The 23,884-nt window shown below is 38.4% G+C and overlaps 2 protein-coding genes across 6 annotated transcripts; both read left to right on the top strand.

Moving 5' to 3' along the window:
- Positions 1-1,219: 1,219 nt before the first annotated feature.
- LOC103710051 (putative alpha,alpha-trehalose-phosphate synthase [UDP-forming] 9) lies at positions 1,220-8,722 on the top strand. 5 transcript variants are annotated; one of them, XM_088707346.2, is made up of 5 exons: positions 1,220-1,499; positions 2,514-2,650; positions 5,367-7,449; positions 7,546-7,819; positions 7,929-8,722. In XM_088707346.2, the coding sequence occupies exons 3-5, from the start codon at positions 5,459-5,461 to the stop codon at positions 8,235-8,237; spliced, it is 2,574 nt and encodes an 857-aa protein (XP_088563472.2). In that variant the 5' UTR covers positions 1,220-1,499; positions 2,514-2,650; positions 5,367-5,458; the 3' UTR covers positions 8,238-8,722. The 5 variants fall into 5 exon arrangements, with proteins under 5 accessions (XP_088563472.2, XP_088563474.1, XP_088563473.2 ...); XM_088707348.2 differs by lacking the exon at positions 2,514-2,650 and having other exon boundaries at positions 5,583-7,449; XM_088707347.2 differs by lacking the exon at positions 2,514-2,650 and having other exon boundaries at positions 5,514-7,449.
- Positions 8,723-14,717: 5,995 nt separating this feature from the next.
- On the top strand, positions 14,718-22,032 carry LOC103710050 (uncharacterized). The gene is made up of 8 exons (XM_088707345.2): positions 14,718-15,061; positions 15,195-15,316; positions 15,413-15,493; positions 15,587-15,763; positions 16,705-16,875; positions 19,812-20,021; positions 20,234-20,322; positions 21,129-22,032. The coding sequence occupies exons 2-8, from the start codon at positions 15,226-15,228 to the stop codon at positions 21,813-21,815; spliced, it is 1,506 nt and encodes a 501-aa protein (XP_088563471.2). The 5' UTR covers positions 14,718-15,061; positions 15,195-15,225; the 3' UTR covers positions 21,816-22,032.
- The last annotated feature ends 1,852 nt before the right edge of the window (positions 22,033-23,884 follow it).

Here is a 23,884-nt window from a genome sequence, read left to right as displayed (position 1 = left end):
GCTTGCTAACACCCACAATATCTAGTATGTGCACTCTTTCTCTTTCTAGTCCACTACCTCAAACTCTTATGTATTCTTCCTTGTCAACTTTATTCAATATTTTTTTTTGATAACACAGATGCTTTATACAAGCCTAATCTGAATATTTAATATTTCATACCTAAAAAACATCGAGATCAAAGAAGAAAGATTAGATATTCCTGCTATTGGAATACCTAATTGAGGGAAGGAATGGTTATTCTTTCTATGAAAAGCAAAAAAGTCAAATGTGTCTACAGGATCGATTACATTGATTGTTTAAAAAATATAAAAAGAAAAAAAAAAACATTGGTTTAAAAGTTCAAGTGGGTGGATATATTCCATCTTGTTCATCTTATTATAATCTACTCTCTCCATAGGACCTTTGGGATGGATGGGATACCATGTAACCTCTTTGACCAACAAAAAAGAAACTCTATTTTACATGCACATACTTTTTTCCCCAGACTAGCCTTTAATATTAGTAAGACTCACCTTATTTTTTATTTTAGTTATGTCATACAAACCCTTTCAACATAGCAAATGGGTCTATATATTAGAGTGAATCATTATCCAAGCACGAGCTTGCTGAATATTAAATTGTACGCAATCTCCAAATTATGGTAAATTGAGTAAATATAATAATAATTTTGAATTTATGGCATTAAACCATTTGTTCCAATACGAGCCATGTTTAATGAATTCAAATCCTTTTCTCCTTCTCTTGCTTCTTAGATGTTATGGTGCTCTTTCTTGTTTGTCACTTGATTGATGACAAATAGGAGACATATATCTTGGGCAGCTACTATCTGGATTATGTGAATACAATCATGTATTGCTGGTTGATGTTTTACTAGTCTCTAATTAAACTTATCCTCTCTTTTTATAAAAAATAAGAAAATTATTTATTTTCTTGCATAACACTTTGATAAATGATAAATTAGAAAAGAAATTACGAAGCATCAGTTTTTCAGGAGATATTTGTCATCTAATTTATACTTTTATTATATTTTCCGTTTGGATTTGTAAATTTATCCTGTTCCATTTTGCATATATTTGCTCACTTCAGGAAAAAGGTAAAACCCAATCCTAGCCATAAACACATCAAATCCATAGAAGAGGGGCATTTTCGTGAATAGAAAGAATTCCGTGGGCTTTCGCGCAGCGGGGGAACCCAGATTTTAACCCAAGTAAACCGCGATGAAAGGTTAACATCCAAACCCAGCGGAGCGGAAAACTAAACGTCTTCTCGTTTATACCTTTCTCTCTCTTCTCTTTCCCACTGACGTTTCTCTCCCTCTCTCTTAAATTCAAGCATAGAACGAAAGAATTCAAAAACCCCACAACAACAGACGATTTCCCAACGAGATAGAGTGCTCGATACGTTCCTCGGTTCCTCCAGAGAACCCCTTGAAATCTCTTCCACAAGCTTTTCTTCTCCCTCCTCTGCTCTTAGTCCACGGCGATCGCCGCGCTTTCAGGTACGTGCCTCTGCTACTTCGTTTCGACTTCCGTGATCGATTCCAGGGCTCCTTTCTTCTGTTTTTGCCATCCATTTGCTCTTGAAGATACCATCTTTTCTCGATCGGATGTTGCTTCTCCCTCTGGGGAAGTTTTTTTTTTTGGGAAGCCGACGATCGTTAATGGAAATCTCAGGATTGTATCCTGCTGTGATGTCGTTGTTTTTTTCTATTTCTAGGACGGTTTGAAGATTTTCCTACATTTTTTTTTCATTTTCTGATATTATATAAAAGACGAATTGGTGGAACTGTTTTCATTTGTTGAGTTTCTAATCTGGGAAATATTGGGCCTCTTTGCTTTTCTATGTATAGGAAAAGTAGGGTTGAGCCGAAGGGTTACATCGGCGTTTTTGGTACAACTCCCAATCGGAAAATGTGAATTATAAATATTTACTCTGATCTTTCTTCCTTGAAATAAAATTCCCGTGCTTCCTGTTTTCGTCATAGATTTTTCGCTTTCCTATATACTACAAAACTGACTGCAAAGGTAATGCTAGCGTAAGTCCTGAGAAAAAATAAGGGGGCTTTACTTTTAGGATTAGAGGGGAATGTGATGTGTTGATCCTATAGGCGTTTGGCTTTATAGCTGGATTTCTTCTCCAAATTTGCTGTAAATGTCCGTGGCTTGCTATATGTTGGTGATGGCTTCTATGATGTGTATCAAGAAGAGGAAGCCCTGTGATCATCACTTAAAGAGGAGGTAAACTGAACTAGAAGAGGGTACTGACCACACATGAGAGAGAATGGTTTCATATATGGCTGTGAGTTTGTCATGAATGGTGGGGCCTGGGAACTCTTGTAGCTGGTGTCATAATACAAGATAGGGGAAGCATTCTTGTGATCCCACAGGAAAAGGGTTGGGTTTGGGAGGGGGTGGGGTTGGTCGAAGGGGTAGGTTTTGTATTCACTTGAGATCGGTTGTAGTTACTTTATCCAATCGGGCCATGTGTTTGATCACCGATTCCCTTGTACAAGGTAAATATTGCCATGAGAAGAAAATGATGATCAATCACCTCAGCTCCGCATGTTGCCTGCTCAGAGATGATAGCTCTTTATTCAGAATCTCATGCCAATTAAACTCCGAAGGCTTTTGGCCAGTATATGACAGAGGTGTAAGTAGTTATTTTTTTATACTTTTATGAATATAATTGGCATACCCCATACGTTTAATGTTCTGAGATAAGATTTCTTTTTCCTTGACCATGCCAAGTTCAACCATGCCATGCGGCATAAGGTGATTAGTGTGATGTGCGGAAATAAGTGCAGTACATGACGGATGGTTGAATGCTAAGTTGCCAAGCTAGCAATATGTGGGTCCATGGAACTTTTCTATGCACTAATGGGTGTCCCAAACATTTTTCTTTTGTCATATGGATGGACGCTCCCATGACATGTATCCCCATGCCAATAATTGTTAGACAATTTGGATGCATATTCAGGAGCTTCCTTTTATGCCTCTGACTTCAGTTCAGAATCTTCAGAAAAACAACCATTCTTATATTCAAAAATTTAAATCTGAACAAAAAGAATAAAAGTCAAAGATGAGGATGAAGTAAATTAGTAAAAAAATTCCCAATGCTTCTTAAAAGAGATGGAGGATGGCTATGCATGGAGGAATTGGTCATAATGGTGGTGCTAGTGCAGTAAAAATGGGAGGTAGGCTTCCTTCACTTGCATTTTACTTCTTCTGATCCCCCTCTCTTGATGAATAATGCTAGCAAAGATCATTCAACAGTTGTGGCAGTTTCCTGTTACTCCATAACTGGCACTGTACAGGGAGGTGTACATAGGACATGGGGGAGACTGCCAGATGTTGGCTGATTTTAAGGAGGAGGGTTTAGGGGATAGTTGTGTTTTTGTGTGACATGGCTGGTCGATTGTTGTATACATGAAAGAAAATGTTGTAAAATCTAATGGTGTACGTGTGAGCATGATAAGGCTGGTAGGTTTAATTGTTAGAAACTTTCTTCGTTTCCATGAAGGAGAGTGCTGGTGGGTTTGTATGTTTGTTCTTCCATTCTTTTTTCCCCCTTCCAAAAGTTAGGTTTTTTGCTAGCATATGCAGTTGTGTTCTACATGGTAGAGATCTAAATAATTCTTGTATATTATCATCGAGTCAAACTCTGTGCATGCATAGCTGGTATAGCATCTCTTATTAAGACTCCGAGAGCTCTAGAGTGATGGTAAAGGAAATTGTATTTGATTAGAATCACTGATTTTAGATGTTCTGCTCATAATTTCTTTATAACCCTAAGTAACTCTGGTTTATATTTCACACACTCTCTCCAAATACGTATAGTATATATACATGAGTGCATGCTCGTGAACATCTCTTCTGCTGTTTCTTTAAATCTGTATCTGCTTGTTCTCGATCCCATAGAGCCCACTATTCTTGGTGCCCTCTTTTCTGTATGGTGCCTGTATTTTTGGATCCTGCTACCCCCTCTTACCAACATCCTGGAACAATTTCTTAACAAGTGTCCGCTCCCTCAAAATAACTTTATTTTAGGAAATTTGTTCTTATTGATTGTGATCAGCTTTTGATTTCCAAAGATAAGTACAACTAAAGAAACTATCCAGATCTTTTTAGATATTAAAGTAATTTGATTTTCTATGTCTACATGGCTTGGGGCCTTGCGTTTTAATATCTTCATGGAGTCTTCCCAAATTGATCTCTCTCTCTCTCTCTCAAATCGAGAACTTTCTCTCGATTCTTTTCTCGGTGGCTGACCTTCGAACTTCCAGAGTTAACACTTTTTCACTCTTAAGTCTATATATTTACTTTGAGTCACTTTGTTCTCAATGCATCACAATCTTTTAATAGAAATTGTGACATGGACCTATGTGATTTTAATTAGATTGCTTCTGGATTAAATAATGCAACATTTTATTGTAAAAAATAATAGAAAGGATGGTAATGTTACTTTTAATCCCAATCTAAATTTGCTATGCATCTAAACTACCATCTTCAACTTGAATATCAGCAGTACATATATCAGCAATTAATTTTTTTTTAAATAAAATTTGCAGGTAAAATTTGTAGTCTCTAGGTAAATAGAATATTCCCCCTTCCCCACCCCCAGGGAAAAATGAACACATGAGCCAGTCCTGGCTCTGTGTACCCATTTTTTTTCTGAGAAGGGTTAAACCAGGTGTTTTGTGCAATTTACAACAGTTGGGCATATTTTGGGCCAGAAGGCCTATTTTGCCCTCAGCAGTCCACCCAGAACCCAGAAGCTCCATTTGAACCGTTTTCAATTATGTTTTGGGGTACATACAGTTTTTTCCATTTAAGAATTTAACGAAACAGACACTGATAGCAATGTTGTAGGATATCTATTTATGGTACAGTATTAACCTATGCTTCCGGGGCTATCTTCTCCTAAACACATAATGGAGATCTTGGATATAGATTGGTGTGGCATAGTTAAATATTTGATGATGTATAGATTTTTGTATAATGTGTTTGCTAGATGAGAAGGCCCAGATCATTTTTACTTGTCATTCTTCGCATTCTGCCTGACTGAACCTTGTATGATTGGTTCACAACAATTACAAAAATATTAGTAAGTATATGTCAACATTTGAAAATAATTGTCATTTAAACATTCATTAATGTGCGCTATATGATATTGATGTGGATGCTACGGTATCTTATGTCATGCTGATGTAATTCTTGTATAGTTTTATAGCCTTAAAGGTTACATGTCTCATATTTTTAACTGCCCAAAAAAATGTTGATTATTAGTTTTCTCAGATATCAATTATGCCTGCTTTCCAAGGTGAGAAAATAATAGGGACGTAACTGGGTTAATTTTTCTCGTGCAGATATACGAGCTTCAGGATTTGAGATTCAAGTCTGTTTTTTCAATAAGAATCTTACTTTTATTACCTGTTATTGAGACCTCAATTTTTGGGCAATGATGGTATCTAAATCATGCGCAAACCTTTTTGATATGGGATCTGATGATGCAGTTGACTTCCATCAGACTATTAAATCACTTCCTAGGGTGATGACAGCTCCTGGTATTGTTACCGATGCAGATGGGATTACAAGCAGTGATGAGGATTCTAATACTTCCACCTCTGTATTCCGGGATCGGAAAATAATAGTAGCAAACTTCCTTCCACTTCATTCTTCAAAGGATCAAATGAACGGAAAATGGTGCTTCATGTGGGATGAGGACTCACTTCTGCTGCAACTAAAAGATGGCTTTTCTTCTGATACCGAAGTTCTCCACGTAGGTAGTTTAAAGGTTGATGTAGATGTTAGTGAGCAAGAAGAGGTTGCTCAAAAGCTCCTCGAGGATTACAAGTGCATACCCACTTTCCTTTCTCCGGACCTCCAAAAGAAGTTCTATCATGGCTTCTGTAAGCAGCAACTGTGGCCTCTTTTCCATTACATGCTTCCCATCTGCCTTGTCAAGGGTGACCTTTTCAACCGTTCCCTTTTTCAGGCTTATGTTTCTGCCAATAAAATATTTGCAGACAAAGTTGTGGAGGTTATCAATTCAGATGATGACTGTGTATGGGTTCATGACTATCACCTCATGCTTGTCCCCACTTTCTTAAGGAGACGTCTGAATCGAGTGAGGCTTGGTTTCTTTCTCCACAGCCCATTTCCTTCCTCAGAGATCTACAGGACACTGCCAGTAAGAGATGAAATCCTTAGGGCATTGCTTAACGCTGACCTTATTGGTTTTCAGACATTTGATTATGCTCGGCATTTCCTTTCGTGTTGTAGCAGGATGTTAGGTCTGAACTATGAATCTAAGCGTGGTTATATTGGATTGGAATATTTCGGTCGTACAGTTAGCATCAGGATTCTCTCTGTGGGTGTTCACATAGGCCGTCTCCAATCTGTGTTAAATTTTCCTGATACAATTTCCAAAGTTCAAGAGATCGAGCAGAGATTCAAGGGGAAAAAATTGCTATTAGGTGTAGATGACATGGATATCTTTAAAGGCATCAGTCTGAAATTGCTAGGATTGGAGCTTTTACTGGAGAGGCATCCCAAACTAAGAGGAGAGATAGTCCTTGTACAAATTGTCAATCCTGCAAGAAGCATGGGAAAAGACGTGAAGGAAGCAAGAGAGGAAGCAATATGTATAGCTGAAAGGATCAATCTTTCCTATGGTGCTCCTGGCTATGATCCAGTTGTCCTTATTGACAACCCTTTACCTTTTTATGAAAGAATTGCCTTCTATGTGGCAGCAGAATGTTGCATTGTAAATGCTTTTAGAGATGGCATGAACTTAGTCCCCTATGAGTATATAGTCTGCAGACAGGGAACTGAGGAGATGGATAAATGTAGGGGTGTCGGTTTGGAGTTACCTCACACAAGCACACTTATTGTCTCTGAGTTTGTAGGTTGCTCTCCATCTCTTAGTGGAGCTTTCAGGGTCAACCCTTGGAGTGTTGAAGATGTGGCTGATGCTTTATATAAAGCAACTGACTTGTCAGAATCTGAGAAGCAATTGCGTCATGAAAAACATTACCGTTATGTCAGCTCCCATCATGTTGCTTATTGGGCCTGCAGCTTTGCCCAGGATCTGGAGAGAGCATGCAAGGATCACTACAATAGAAGGTGCTGGGCCATTGGATTTGGTTTAGGTTTCAGAGTTATTGCCCTTTCTCCTAGTTTTAGAAAGTTGTCCTTTAATCATATTATTTCCTCGTACAAGAAAACCCATAGGAGGGCAATATTTTTGGATTATGATGGCACCATTATGCCTGAAGCATCCATCAATAAAACTCCAAGTGCAGATATCATTTCTGTCCTGAACAACTTGTGCAGCGATCCAAACAATACTGTCTTTATCGTCAGTGGAAGGGGACGGACATCTCTTGGTGAATGGTTTGCACCTTGTGAGGCCCTTGGTATTGCTGCTGAACATGGCTATTTCATCAGGTATGTCAAGTAAACTCCTTATTTTGTCTGGCCGACCATATTATGATATCATCTTAACTGCTACATGAGCTTTTGCTTATTCTTTTCCCTTTCTAGATGGACTAAAGCCACTGAATGGGAATCTAGTTCAAATGTTGCTGACGCTTACTGGAAGAAGATCACAGAACCTGTTATGAGATTGTATACTGAGACAACGGATGGTTCCTGTGTAGAATCAAAGGAGAGTGCATTGGTATGGCATCATCAGTATGCAGATCCTGACTTTGGTTCTTGCCAAGCCAAGGAACTACTGGATCATCTTGAGAATGTGCTAGCAAATGAGCCAGTGGTTGTCAAAAGGGGTCAGCATATCGTGGAAGTTAAACCTCAGGTAGATATTTTCTGCTTTGAAACCTTTGCCACGTTGCTTTTGTTTCCTGATCTTGTCTATTGCTGTTGCCTGAAACTTGTTAGAACTAACAATAAATGATTGCATGCAGGGAGTGAGTAAAGGGCTGGTTGTGAAGAAGCTCGTGGGAACATTAGTCAATAGTGGGAAGCCACCAGATTTTGTTATGTGTGTTGGCGATGATCGATCCGATGAGGATATGTTTGAAAGCATCAATATTATGTCTTCCAGTAATCTATTTCCCGCAGTTCCTGAAGTCTTTGCATGCACAGTTGGACAAAAGCCGAGCAAGGCCAAGTATTATCTTGAAGATACTGGTGAAGTGATAAGATTACTGCAAAGCATTGCTACTGTTTCAACTCAAAAACATAAGATCACCCACAATCAAGTTTCCTTTTAAGGGCCGCATGAAGCGAATGATTAAGCCTATTTGCCCTTTGGTTACTGGTGACAACCTGTACATCTGATGGTTTACAGTTTCCCATATGCATGTCTTAGCATATTCTAGTGTTTGGAGAGTTTTATCTTTGGGGTCTTGACTCTGATCCTTTCAGCTATACCTGTCATCACATTCATATACGGGCATGCTTTTCAACAGAAGAGGTAATGACTGACTTGGATAGGATTGAAGGTGACGCCATCATTGGCAGTTTTGAAAATAGGATAAACCTTGGAGATTTTTTTTTTTTGGTGATATTTCTAGAAGTCTGAGAGGCAGGCTGACACCATTATTTTGTATAGGTATTGGCATATATAACCAATTAGACAAGCATTCAGGTTTGAATGAAATGCGTTCTAACTTTAAGAGATTTTGTTCGGTTGCTTGCATCTGTTTTAGATGCGATATATACTTTTTCTTTTTTTAATATAATCATTCTCAATATATTTTCGTCCTCTTCTGGTCAACCTTTTTAATCTGAAGATTTAAAAATCCTGCCAAATTTTGGACTGTTAAGAATGCAAGAAACTTGTGTTGCCATTCTGTGGGATACTGCAGATTGTCGGGGTCAAGGTTGTGTTGGCCTTAGTATCTCATGAGGTACAAGTGGATTAGTTACAATAAAATTGGTGCAGCTTATCATCAAGGACTCACTCAACTTCATTTGATGGTACCTGGGGTAGGAGCCAGATATGTAGTGCAAAAGATTTCATCTCTCATAGATTGATTTGGTGTTAGAGGTGTGATAACTGGGTTTTGCTGGGCAGAAAATGTATGGCTACACTCTGATGTTAATCTACAGGGCAATGTTAGCTGAAGTGGAAGGTATGTGACTCTCACCTGGCAATTGAGCAAGCCAGTCTCTTGTTTTGTACAGCAGCATTATTACTCGAATCTGTTTTGCCGGGCTGTGAATGGGTGGTGAACTACCTTTGGTTTTACAAGCAACATGTCTTCTTGTAAAAACCCTTGGGTTTTGATGCCATCAATTGCTATCTCTGAAAGCTGATAATTGTGCAGGATTTGATGCTTCAGTCCCAATGCAGGGTTGGGCAGTGCTATTTTAGATGATGTAAGCTACAATTGGAACAAATTAAGGAACATGTCTATGAGGATTGCAGCTCAGAGTGTCCAGGCTGGGCCCTCCCATCTTTCTTCTTGCTTCTTGGCATGCCAAGGACGACAATGCAAGTAGTCAACCTTAAATGTTTTGCAGGGTCTGCTGCTTGCGATATGAATTGGCGTCCAGCGTGCTCTTTACTGTAAGATCTAGAGGTAATGCCCTTTGGACCGTTGGGCTAAAACTAAACTGATGTGATGACAAGGATTTCTAGGTTCTTTAGCATTGCTTTGTCTCCTGTTGGTTTCCTTCTTCTCTATCCCGTAGATTACGGGCATTGAAACAGTTGGTATGGAAGCCTGCTTTTAAGGGTTGGGCGAGCTAATTTATTCAGTGATAAGTTTTTTTCTAATTGGCTGGTTGACATCCGGGGAAATTGGATACGGTCGTTTTATCTCCAGACAATTGAATATCTGTGAAGTAGATTATTATCTATCTGTATATAACATAAGAGGATTTCTGTTTGGATGCTTGAAGATCTTATTGGCTCGATAGATCTCCCAACAAGGAATTTCATGACGTGTGTGGTATTGTTTAAAAGAACTTCTCTGTTTTTTTTTTTTTTGTGAAATTGCAAAAGTATTGCCTGAAAAGATAAAGTAGTTCATAGTATTACATGAAAAATGAAAAAAAATGAAACCAGCTGCTGGCTTCTTCTCCACTTTTTGTAAAGAAAACATAACATCTAGAGGAGAGTAATTATAGAATCCGCTAGAGGGATGATTTATCTTTCCTAGAAACAGAGAGATCGCAGGTCCTTAATAGGTTTGCAGTCCATAGCTCGTGGAGGAAGCAGAGAGGAAAATAACCTTCAAGAATAATTAAAAAAGAGTACCAACCAAATAATAAAACAACACGTCCCAGTTAAAAAAGACAAAACTAAAGCATCACAGCGATCGTAGTGGAAGCGAGTTGCTTGCTGTGCAACCGGAAATTTACACGGAATGTTGTATTCGGTCCAAGGAGCATCACCATTTGGTTAAAAAGGATTAGTCCTAAGAACGTTGAACTGGAAACTCTTTTCCTATCAATCTCATCTTTTATTGTCCAACCGTGCATGCCCCTGTGCACTTGGAAGCCAGAACATAATCTGAATCCCCAGAATCTGAACTCTTAGTGGACCTGGGTTTTAGATTCTGGTCTAATTACCATCATGTAGGGTAGGGGCTTATCATGGCTCCAGTCAAGAATGATCCAGGTCAAGTTGGGTTTGGGTTAGGTTGAGTTGTAGCTATCGGAAAAAAAACTCTCAACCAGAACCCAACTCGTCTATTGAATGGGTTAAAATTAAATACAACATGTGTATTGGGTTAAAATTAAATACAACGTGTGTGTTAAACAGGTAATATGATCTGACACGTATAACTCATTTAGCAAACAGATGAAGTTGGGTTGGGCTTGTGATGGCTTGTTAAATTAGACTATGTAAAATAGATTTCTAATGGATTAATGCTTGAATGTGTATTAAAAAAAAAACAGGTATAATCATATCAATCCAATTCAATTATCAAATGAATTAGGCTAATTGGATCAGAACTCTAAACTTGAATTCAGCTCATTAGGGACCTGTTTGGATGCCAAAAAATCATGTAGGCGGGATAAGATCCTTGTTCCAAAGTGTCTCCACGTTGAAAACATGGTGGTCAATCACTATTTGTAGAGATAAAGATAAATCACATGAAAAATAAAATCTACTATTCTTGAAAAAAGCTGGGATTACATAGGATCCTCCTCCTCCTCAGATTCCTCGAGCCATCACATAGGATCCTCGCCGGATAAGATCTCCTAGCATTCAAACAGTCACTAAATGAATAAATTAATCGTGTCAGCTTGTTTACCATACAAATCCGAATATTTCAAATTTAGACTCGCTTCTTTTGATTTGGTTATTTGTTGAATTGATGGATAAGATCATGGATTACGACCCCTAGCTTTGTTTACATCATACTTGGGATTAAAATAATCCAGATGATCCCAAGATTGCACCTTCTCTTTTGCAAATATCCGAATGGTTTTCTTCTCCAGCACCGAAGATGAGGATCTTTCCGTCCATATTGGAGAGTTAATCCATCCAATATAGCTGCTTGTGTACAGGAGTACCACATGAACCCGACACAATTAATGAAAAAGAAACCCAAAACATTTTTTTTAAAAAGAAAAACAAAAATTTGTGCTGGTCCAGCTTCCATCCCTTTGCTTCCTCCTTTATTTGAAAGACTATAGGCATATAAATTAGCAACTTTTTGGCAAGGGTCCACCAATTCCCAGCACACAGGTTAGCGAGGTCCAATTAGACATACTATAACATTAAATTAATTCAAGTGAACTCACTATGATGCATTTGCAGTACAACTCAGCAATAATCCAAGCCAAGTATAGCCAATCTATAGTGAACTATGCATTGCCTCCCTTCGCCTAGCCAACATTTTTTCTGAATTTTTGTGTAAAAAAATGGGAAAAAATATCTGTTTGTGCCACTCAAGCTAACTTAGGTTCCATGCAAAAAAAAAGGAGGAAAAAAAAAAGCGCACTAGATTATACTTTGAAGCAATATGATACATAAAGATAGAAAAGAAGATTCGTACTAGAAGTATATCACGAATTACAGTTACATACAAAAGCAATATGTCACTACTGCTCTGCAAGAAGAAATTATATTCTACACGGCTGCACCACAGGCTACCAATCATAGCTGCTTGCTTCTATGGCAGTGCATCGAGACGAGCACTCGATGAATAAAGCTTACGAGAACTAGCAGTGCCCAACACGACCCAGCACATGCTGGACCGCATTGATACATTAATCAGATATACAAGTATTACCAAGATCCAAAAAAACTTTACTCTATTGGGTCCCAACATCTAACCTTGCTAATGTATGCCCCATTTTAATCAACCTAAAGACCACGTTTTAATCAATCTAAAGGCCTGCCTAGTTGTCCATAATTGGATCTGAACTCAGATAGCTTCCGCTTAGGAGGAGCCCAAGCCACTACCGAAGTAGGTCCTGCTCAGCCCATTTACACCACCAAATGACCCCAAAGCTAATTCCATAGGCAGCCATGGAAACGCTGGGTTAGAATGGCTCCCAGTTGAGTCACATACTCTTAGGCTCTTTTCTAAATTTTGAAAATAAATTCTAAAACTAGAATAAATATAAAACTTCTTTCGCAATGAACCAACAACCGAAAAAAACATCATTTCAAGTAAGCTAAGAAAATTCTGAACGAAAATTTCACTTGATTTTCATTTTTTATGAAAACATTTCATTTTTTTCTCCAAAAATATCTCTAGGTTTTAGAGGCCATCTCATGTTAAATTGCCTTTGGGACGCGCGCGGAGTCCCACAAGCATGCAGGACTCCACGGCTTTTCCATTGTAGATATGGTAGGATATGTGCATGGGCATGTAAATTTGCATGGATTTGAGGATGAACCATAACATTTCTATAAAATTTAAAATATTGTTTTTTGTGTGCATAAATCATACCTTTTTCTGCAAAATAAAGATTTTTTTTCTTCCACAAAATACCCGTAATCTAAATGTATTAGGTTTCCCTACCAGCAACTAAAGTTGTATATAAATTGATTATGTCTTTAATGAGAAAAACCAAGTTTTAAAATAAGAACTACTATAACAATTCAAAGCAAGGTTTAACTAACAGCTATTATAACAAATTCAAGGGGGTTCATTATAATGAAAATAACAACCATTATTTAATGTATGCAATGTTTGCTTGAATAAATTTATGCTTTTAAAATATGAATCATTAGAGAAATTAACTTTTGTTCAATAACAGGTGATTGGCACAAGACATATCATCTTTCTATTTTTTGATAAATATCATTTTATTTCTGAATTATCATGATTGAAAAATGTATAGACAAATAGCAGCCACTAAATCATCATAATGTTCAGAAATGATTTATATAACATACCATTATTAACTATGGAGACCTAAACGAATAAAAATCCTCTTGTGTGTGCTGTGTGCATAAGAGAAAATCATATGAAGCAGACTTCCTTCTTTTTTGCTACTGTCTCCTACAAGCATGTTTGGGTTTGTTATAAACAGATCTAGGTCATAAAACGGTCAACCTATTTAAACTTGTTTATTAAATAGGTAGGATTTAGGTTTAAACCTTTATTCCATTTAACTTATTTAATAACTGGGTCGGGTTGACTTATTTAACTGTTTAAAATCTATTTAACCTATTTGAAATATGCTTAACATGTTTCCGATCTGTTTAACCCGACCCACTTAATCTGTTTAAATCCATTTAACCCATTAAAAATCCCTCTAACCCGTTTAATCTATTTTGACATATTTAATAGATGGGTTACGTGGATCGGATTGAGGTTACCTGCTTAATAAGCAGGTCGGGCTCGGATATAAAATTTTGATTAGTTTAATAAATAGATCGAATTGGGCTGATAAATTTTGGACCTTACGCACATCCGATTTAATTGGTATCCAACCTGGTTGCCACCCGGGCTCGCGAGCTGCATCAACGCGGCACTGCTCGTTGGGCCCCGGGCTGATGCAGCCCAAGGGGAGAGCGCCCCAATCGCGCGCGGCCATTGGGGATCCGGACTAAGCCCAGCAGGCGGGAGATATTTCATCTCCACTCGGGCCACTCACTGCCGGCACTTCAACCGAGGCTCCTTCCCGGCCCTCCATCTCACCTGATGGAGAACACTCCGCTGTGGGCCACTGGTGGGCCGTAGGCCAGTTATCCCTACACCTCCTCCCACCGAGCTATTCGTTTATCATGGTGACCAGTCTTAACCCCACACCTCCAACCAAATTTTTATCTGTGGTAACTTAAATTTTACAATAATCATAATGAAGTTTGTTTAACAATAGTTCTATATAACACAGACAAAGCCGGAACGTGGTACGATACCATAATTTATAAAAGCCTATATATATATATATATATAAATCACTAACGGCTAACTTGAGCATTAAAACATTAAATTTAATCAAAGTGCCAGTTAGCCTAGAGGTCGAGCGGATTAACACACTAAAGACACTTAGCTCCGAGCATCTGGTCCTAGTGGAAGGACAGAAGCAAAGAAGCTGGACGCATGGCCATCCCTCCCTCCATTGCCGACACCAAAACAAAAACCACATGCATTGCAGCTTGTGGAGAAAGAGAAAAAGAAGGCCTTCAGGAATATATCTACAGCGACCCACAGGAAAGAACGAAGAAAGAATGGCGGATACCGAAAGAAACCAAGAGAGAGAAGCACAAAAGCAACAGAGCCCCCACCTTGAAACTTGTGACAACAAGTAGCCAAATGGTAGATAATATCGAAGAAAAAGATAAATTAATTAAAGTATAGAAGAAATTGCACCCATTCCTCTGCACTAAGCTGCTTTAGGCTGCTAATTTTGCAACAGTCTTCTAAACTAAATCATTTGATTAAACTATATAACCCCCTCCTCAAGCTCTCTTGATGCGCTCTCTCTCTATCCCTAAAATATTACATCGAGAGAGAGAGAGAGAGAGAGAGAGAGAGAGAGGAGGGGAAGCAAGAACTGCGTGAGCCAAGCTCGGCTCTACTCTCTCTCTTGTCTCTTTCACTTTGCCTTTCCCCTTGGGCGGGTCCACTAAGAAGTGCCACAAGAATAAGAAGAAAAAAAGAAACTAAGGACAAAGGTGACAGATTTGATGAGCTTGCTCTTCCTCTTCTTGCTTCCCATCATCATAAGGGCCCTCTCAAAGGACTTCGCTCAGATGGCTTGCACCCTCTGAGCTCTCTCTACTCCTCTTTGATTCCCCTTTTTTGTAGTCATTAGTCCTCTGGAGAGCAGGAGGAGGGAATGGAAGAGAAGAAGAGAGGAATTGCCGTGCTCTTTCTCCTGGTGGTTTTTCTCGATGGGTCTTCCCCTGTTTCGGCTGCTTCTCCAGCAAGTGAGGATCCCTGTTTCACCCGCCATCCTTGTTCTTGCTCTGTTTTCGGCCACATTTTTTTTTCTTCTCTCAAATCCTCGTTTGCTTCTTTTGTAGAGATGGTGAGTGGGGTTATCTCCAATGCGGCGTCTGCTCTATTGAAGCGGCTGTGGTCGCTTAAGTCCACCACCAGAACTGGTATGCTTCTTTGATTTCTAGGAGTTCTTTTTTCGTTTTTCGCTTTCTTTGATGCAGTGTGAGGGTTGGGGTTGATTTGGTCGGATCATTCAGCTGTTGCTGTCCGCCCGACGATGAAGTTCGAGAGTGGCTACACCGTCGAGACGGTGTTCGACGGGAGCAAGCTTGGGATCGAGCCCTACTCTGTGGAGGTGACCCAGACTGGGGAGCTTCTTGTTCTCGATTCTGTGAACAGTAATATCTACAGGATTTCATTGCCGCTGTCAAGATGTGAGTGGGTCTCAAATCGTCTTGAATGCTGTCCTGATCTGTGTGATTTCGGTTGGAGTGTTTGTTATATTGGGGAATTTTGGTCCTGAACGCAGTCTTTTTAGCTTAATGTAGTGATGTTGATTTGTTGGTGACGTTTGGAGTCAACATGGCGTCATTCTGTCTTCTAGTGGCATGTAATATGTTTCTGAGAAAACCCCATTGGATTTGGCTGAGATTTTCCAGTCCTTTTTTGTTATTTTTCCCCCTTTGCCGTATGCTTTTTTTCCCCCCTCTATGGATCTTAATTCCAATTTAACGCCCGAAATGACCTAATAAAATGCTTCAATCTCACTTTCTCATTGTATTCTACTTAAGTTTGTTATTAGAAATTCAAAAATTTCAGAGATAGTTGCTTTTTTTTTTCCCATTGTTCATTTTTTAAATGGTCTATCTTTTCATCTGCTGAATGGTCAAGATTGTAAGTATGTTATCTGTTGTTTATGTTTCCTTTTTCATTGAATTTTTTTTTCTCACGCACTTCTGGATGCATTTTATGGTTTTTCATCTTCTGTAGCTAATAATGTGGATTTTCCTTTTCTGATAGGCCCTCTGTTGTTTATTTTTTTTTGACTATTTCAAAGCTCAAATTGGATGACATGTAATGATACATAGTGTTGCAATGAACATTGTCTACCTACTGAGCTATGGGTTGGAACCTCGGTCAAATTAAACATCTTCAAATAAATGTTTTTATCTTAAAACTTTTCTTCAAATATGGTGCTTCTTAATGTATAGTTTTATGCTGGAAAGAAGTCCCTCTGAGTTTCACATTCTTGTTTGACTCCAATTCTTTCTCAAGTTTCTAACTTCTTGATTTTTTTTTTTTTTTATGATTTCTCGTTTACAAGTTTCTGTTGTGACCCTACTAATTTCCTGTTTAATAATTTGGGGAACCGCAGACAGCAGGCCAAAACTTGTTGCTGGTTCACCGGAAGGGTATGCTGGTCATGTTGATGGGAAGCCACGAGAAGCAAAGATGAACCATCCAATGGGATTTACAGTGGATTATAGAGGGAATATATATGTTGCAGACACCATGAACATGGCAATCAGGAAAATTAGTGATGCAGGTGGGTTGAAGCACTTGAAAGTTAAATTATGTATCCAAGGTACGCCATTTTAGTACCGGACTCTGTACTAGTGCCACACTATCACTATATCCGGATGGTACGGTATGAAGCTGGTTCGGCGTACCGAGTGTCGGTACATGCTCCATACCATATACCAGTATCAAACCAATATAGTACGGTACGTTCCGTACTGTCCAGTTCAGTCCAACATGGCGAACCTTGCATGTACCATTACAATTGTTTTTAGTTTTTACAGCTTCCATTTTCTTTTTTGTTCCTAAAATCCAGCTTGTATTATGAGTTATGAATATCTGTAAGTATGCATTCATTTGCTGCTTCTATCTTCTAAAAAAAAACAATCTCAAGCTAAAAGTGTTGATTAGCTAACAGCTTTATCCATAGCTTTACCATTATAGGTTTTGGTTCAGGCATAGAGTGGGCATGAGGCTTGGAATAAGCCTTATGCTTGCCAAGCAGTATTTGGGAAGGAGGCATAACCAAGGAATCATTATGCCGGTCAAACTTGCTTATGACTCATAACTTTTCCAAGAGAGAGCTATCATAAGCTATTCATTGGCACAAAGGCACCTTTTATGCCTACTTTTTACTTTTTATGGATGCAAAATCATCATTCAAAAGTTGTTCTAGAAAGGTGCCTTTGGCTATTCAAAAGTGGAGCCAAAAAAAAAATGGCACAATTCATGTCATAACTATTCTCATAGGCATGACTTTTACTATTCCTGTTTTTCCTATTCTCCAACAAAATGCAGCCTATGTTTCTGTATCTATGGGATATTCCCCATTTATTAGGGTAAGATAGTTGCACAAGTACACCTTGCTGCATGCTAGCACTAACAGCTGTGCTAATATAAGGGAGTTTGGGTATGCGTGCACATGCATATCACCAACAGGGAACCCCTTTTGAGAAATTCTATTGATTTATCTTGTTAGCAACTCTGTGACCTGTCTAGTGATCTGTCGTAATCACATTAGGTATTCTTAACATTCTTCTCAAATGAGAGAGTTGGGGTTAATAAAAATGCTTGCCCAGCATATGGAATAGGGCATGGTATGTACACTGTAGTGCCTTACCAGCACACACGTTAGCATGGGATCGGCTGTGTGATAATGGCATGCAGCCATGCCAGTGCATGTCAAGTATGCCGAGAAATGGCAAGGTATGATGTGGTACATAGTACATACCATGGCAATGCTAGGCTGGCATGCCATAGTTATACGATATCTTGATTCTTGATGTTGAGACATAGCATTATAGAATCAAACTACACCGAACCAATTTTCTCTTCGTATGTTATGGATAGAATTGAAAAGGCTCCTCCTGAGAGGCATCCTTTGCTATAACGATAGAGGATTATGCAGATAATTCATTAAGGAGAGCTTGTTTTCACTCAACTTATCATGAAAGGACCAAAAGATTCCAAATAAGATTACCTGATTTGAAGCACTGAGGGAATCATAAACTTGTGCATAAGAACCATAATCCTTTCTAAATCAGGCTCTTTTGTGATCAACTGTCTTATAAAATTCTAAAAAAGGGTTGGGAGACTAATTTGAAAAATAAGCATGTAGCATAGATAATGAATTACGTAACATGTATGATTGGGCAAACGTAAGGCCGGTCTTATCTCATTTTTCTGTGTTTTTTTTTCGTATTGCTTATTGTGGACTTCCTGAATTGCAAATGCTACTAACTCATATTAAAGAATAAGATTGGCTCACTATATGAGGCGAACAAGTAGATGCTTTGCCTCGATATATTCTCCTAGGATAACTAAGATTCTAGTTTGATACATTAGTTTAAGCTCAACGGATTCCACCATGGTATTAATGGACAGAGACACACTTTAGCAAGTCACCAATAGAACAAAGCATGGTGGCCATAAGGGGAAATCACCCATGCAGCATTTAGCAGCATCAAGTAAAATTAAGATGTACAGGAAGTTATAAGAGACAGAGAAGTGGCTCTGACTTTCCATCAAAATTCTTGATAATAAAGAGGGCAAATTAGCTGACCAAATTGTGATAGTGGTGACAATATTCACATGGATATGTGCTAAACGGGGGAAGTACAAAGTTTTAAGAGCAATCTTCTAAGATGACCTAGTGAAAGGGTATGGTGGATTTAGTTTGAAATTACAGTCTGTACATATATACATGTATGAATGGAGAAATTTACATTTTTGCAGATTTGGCCTCAGATAGGAAGTAATTGAAGTAGGTTCCATGAAGCTGAACTAAAACAATGGGATAAAGTTTGCATATATTTATGTTTATCATAAACACTTAAGATTTGCAATTACAGTGTGGTTGTTGAAAATGTATTGACTGGTTCCCATGGTCTGTCGTACCGTACTAAGGTCATTTGGATATTGTTGTGATGACATTTGCAAGATCTCTATCAAGAAAATTCATTTGCAAGATTTTTGTTGTTTTCCCTCGGTCTTATAAAAACCATAAGAAGTTTCACAGCTAGGATGAAGTTTAGTGCTTGTACTTTGCCATGACTGACATTTCATACGATCAACTCCTTTTGAATGTACCATTGCTTTGTTTTTATGTATACATGCATGCTCGCTCGCATGTCTATGTCTGTTTGATATGGGTACCTGAATCACATTACATGCACATAATGCATTGAAATACAGCATGCTTTTAAATCAAGGCGACCTGGTATTTCAAGTTTTTCTTTAATAGGCGTGTCCATTTTCTTGATATTCAAGTACTCATTAAGGTGCATGTATTATTCATCTAGTCCTTTTTTTTATTTTTCTATGTTATAATAATTTTGTTTGGTAAATGGTACTACGTGCTTCCATTCACTTCATTGAAACTATTTCCTAAATTGAACATCACTTGGTTTCTAGCAATCAAAAAAATCACATTCTAACTATGGGTTGTATTTTCGTTATCGTTAGGTGTTACAACCATTGCCGGGGGCAAGTGGAATAGAGGAGGGCATATTGATGGGCCAAGTGAAGATGCAAAATTTTCTACTGATTTTGAAGTGGTCTATGTTGGTAGTAGCTGCTCTCTTCTGGTCATAGACAGGGGAAACCAGGCAATTCGGGAGATACAGCTCAATTTTGATGACTGTGCCTACCAATATGAAACTGGCTTTCCTCTAGGTACATGATATGATCATATTATCGGTTTTTTTTTTATTTTTGTTCTACTTTCTTCAGAGTATAGAAAGTTCAGTAAATATAATAGCTGCCACATCCATGAGACCTTGATACATCGAGCTCTAGCATGCAGACTTCTGAGCCTTCTATTTATTTACTTATTATTTTGTTTACTAAACTGGATCTTGAATACTAGATCTGAATTTCCATTGCAGGAATTGCTGTCCTTCTCGCTGCTGGTTTCTTTGGTTACATGCTTGCCTTGCTTCAACGTCAAGTAGGAGCTATTGTCTCTTCCAAACATGTGAGTACATGATAATGATTCACCCTGTACTGGGAAAGACTATTTGATACAAAACTTAGAGTAAATCTGTGTAGTTAGTCTTTCTAATAGGAAAAACTACATAGTTATTTAAAGCCAAAGCCAGTACCTTCCTTGCAGCCAGTTTGCTTCATCTTGAAAACAGCCCAATCTTGACTAAAGCAAAGACCTACCTATTGGACCACATAACATTAATTATCGACTCTACTGCTGTTTTTTCATGATGGTTTTCAAATACTGAGCTAAACAAATGTTTGCAGTAAAAAAGAATTCTCAACATAAAACTGTTCAAATTCTCAATTTTGTTCTTTTTCTTGTTGCTTCCTTCTTGTTACTCCCCTTGTTCATATTTATTTGCAATATTCCTGTGGGCTGTTTTGCTGAAAATATCTATTATACATATTTCCATGGGAAACTTATCATGGAAAATGAAATGTAAAACATTGTTCAGAGCTATACTTGTATGTTGAAGAGTGGTTGTATGATTGACCTTTGCGTAACTGATAGAATATAATCAAAGACAGCTTGGGAGCCATCTTATATGCTTAAACCAAAGAAGGTGATTCATTTAATGTTCTTTTGGGCAAGCTAGTCCTGGAACTTTCAACAATCTTGTGGTTATTTTCTAAATGTCCATCTCAATTTCTAGTGAGGTGGCGGATCACTCATTCTGGATCAATAATACTAGGCTAAAACACCTCATTTTGGTCTCAATTTATCTATTACCAAGTCTTTTTGCTGTTCCTGCAATAGTTTTTGTCTTGCTGAAAGTATGATTTATCTTCCAGGAACCTCAAATGCCTATGAAGAAAGCAATGATGCCTCCATACCAGAAGCCATTTAAACCATCAGTCAGGTCACCACTGATCCCACCTGAGGACGAATCAGAGAAGCAAGAAGATGCGGAAGAAGGCCTCTTCACCTCAGTTGGAAAGCTCTTCTCTGGAGCCAGGTCATCTATAACATTGATCTTTGGTGCAATGTTCTCGATTTTCAGAAGAAAAAAACCAGCGAACCGATATCAAGAGCAGCAGCAGCAGCAGTGGAGGCCAAACAGTTGGCCGGTGCAGGAGAGCTTTGTGATCCGAGGTGAAGATGAGCCGCCTCCACCAGTGGAGACAAGGACACCCACCCCACGTAAGACCTATGCCTTCATGTCAAAAGAACCAGAAAAGCTCCACCACATCCGGCAGGGAAGAGCTTATTTTAGCGGCTGGGATGGGGAGCTCCAAAAACAGCAGCAGATGCAGCACCAGCAGCACCTCCAACAGCACAGGCAATACTCTTTGGGCCCACAAACTTACTATGAGCAGAGCTGTGAAACAACCAATGAAATTGTGTTTGGAGCTGTCCAGGAGTCAGATAGCAAGCGCAGGACGGTGGAGATTAAGTCTCTGAATTATGGGGATTCTATCTATGATCAGTCTGGCATGCACTGCCGGAATAATTACATGGGTTACAGCAATTACTATTAGATGTTTTAGAGACTCTTTTCCCCTTCTCTTCTTTACATGGTAAATTTTCTCTACCTGTGGGATCATTGGTCTTGCCTACCATATTTCATTTCTATAAAAGTGCATAGGACTAAGATTTGTGTAATGAATGGTCAAATGGAAGTTAGGAAGAACTTTATGCTGTGGTTGTTAAGGGAACTAAAGTCCTTAATATATCTTGTCTATATTCGTTGTTCAAGACTCCTCTCTTTCTAATCATATTAGTTGTACTTTGGGTTCTGTCTCTATGATTTGCACAAATTGTTGACAATTGTCAATATCTATGCAATCTCCGTTATTAAATTTTGATATACATGATTGTTGTGTGCAGGGTTGTTGCATTCTGTATTTGATAGTCTTTGTTCGGGGGTTTTGGGGCCGGTGGAGATGCCCTCTGGTGTTGAAAACTTTAAATGTGCATTGTGAACATCGGATGACACAAGCATAAGGTTTTCTTTACAGTTAGTGTGTATGACCCTTGCTTACTAGTATCATTACTTCATTAGTAATATATTGACTAATAAAAGAGATGCCACATAGGTTTTTGATACAGTGGCTGCCAGAGACGCATTGCCGTTCAGTACTGTACTGCCCAGTTAAGAACTGAGCCTTTTGATCTCTAACTGGTTCAGTAATGCTCCTATGTCCTGTTGATACAATGTCTGCTGGAGACTTCCTGTCTCGAGATTTCAGGCTGCAATTTTTAATGCATTGGCTGTAATTATTTAAATATAAAGAGTGACACATTGCAGGTGAAGAATGGCCGAGTTATAAACCCAAGATCTGAGCCTAAGAGTGCACACAAGCAATCACACATACAGAGGTCACTCCCAGCCCTAAAAATTAAGGATTATGGGCATTAACTGCTTCAGTTAAGAATTAAGGATTCCGAAGGATAGTCATCATTAGAGAAGCATGTAGTCATGTGCATCCTGTAATTAAGTAGCATTATCATGACATCTCACCATAGTATCACAGAAATATTAGCATGGTACATTTTCATTTGTTGAAATCAATGATGGTAAAAGAAGCATAAGAAACAATAAATCTCAGACTTCATACTTAATCAGCATAGGTTCTGTTGGTAACAGCCAAAGCTTCACTAAGGAACATTAGACAGACTGGAGCCAAAGTTTAAGAAGAATGCTCATCTGTTTGGGATTCATGTACACAATCCTCTGGTTTTAAATCCATTTATCGAACCACCCTATTTCCTTGATCAGAATCAGCTAGGCACATACTTTGGGAGCATCCACCAACTCAAGATCATTCGAAAAAGATGCATTCTGAGCAGGACCATCAGTATGCCCTGTTTTATCTTGAGTAGCCTCCAGCAATTATGGTGGTCAAGCCTAAATTGGTACCATTATGAGAAGAAGCTCTGTATCAAGAATTTAGCATAACAGAAAAAGAGACAACTATGTGAACTAGATAGACTTTCTTTCATTTCAAATAGATCTTCTGTTTTATTTACAGCAGAAGCTGCTTTTCAAATTGTCTTGATCTATCTCCGCAAGATCCATACCCCTTCAATATCACAGGGTCAACCACAAGATTTTTGGGGCATTAAAGTTCTAAATAAACCATCTACCCTGTGGGAGATAAAATCTGATTTGGCACCCATTTCAGATACCGAAAGCAATGGGCGAGTCAAGTTAAATTCAGGTCGGACCAAACCCAAGTTCAAGTCAAAGCAAAAAAAAAAAACCTTTCAACTCATACTCAATCTATTTACTCATCCCATTTATTTTATACAAACTTATACCTATCCATCAATTATTTAAATATCTGTATATAAATAAAAAATAATATTCAAATGTCAACGAGAAGATCAAATTTAACTTCAAATATATTATCACAATTCGTATATAATTTATAAACTAATTAAATATATAATTAGTTAAAATTTAACTGATAAGATACTATAAGACCCACGCCCAATACCAACACAAGCCTCCAAGTAAAGGCTTGGGCCTGGTCCAAGTTTCGACGGTCTGAGATGAACGACAGATCTGAGATCGCATATAAAACTCTATGCGATCATCTGCAAG

The sequence above is a fragment of the Phoenix dactylifera genome, chromosome 11, assembly GCF_051530095.1.
Source record: "Phoenix dactylifera cultivar Ajwa chromosome 11, Ajwa_hap1_PhDact_Kaust_v1.1, whole genome shotgun sequence".
NCBI classification, from domain to species: domain Eukaryota; kingdom Viridiplantae; phylum Streptophyta; class Magnoliopsida; order Arecales; family Arecaceae; genus Phoenix; species Phoenix dactylifera.
Note: the sequence above shows the minus strand (reverse complement) of the source record. Positions and strands in the feature narration are given on the sequence as shown.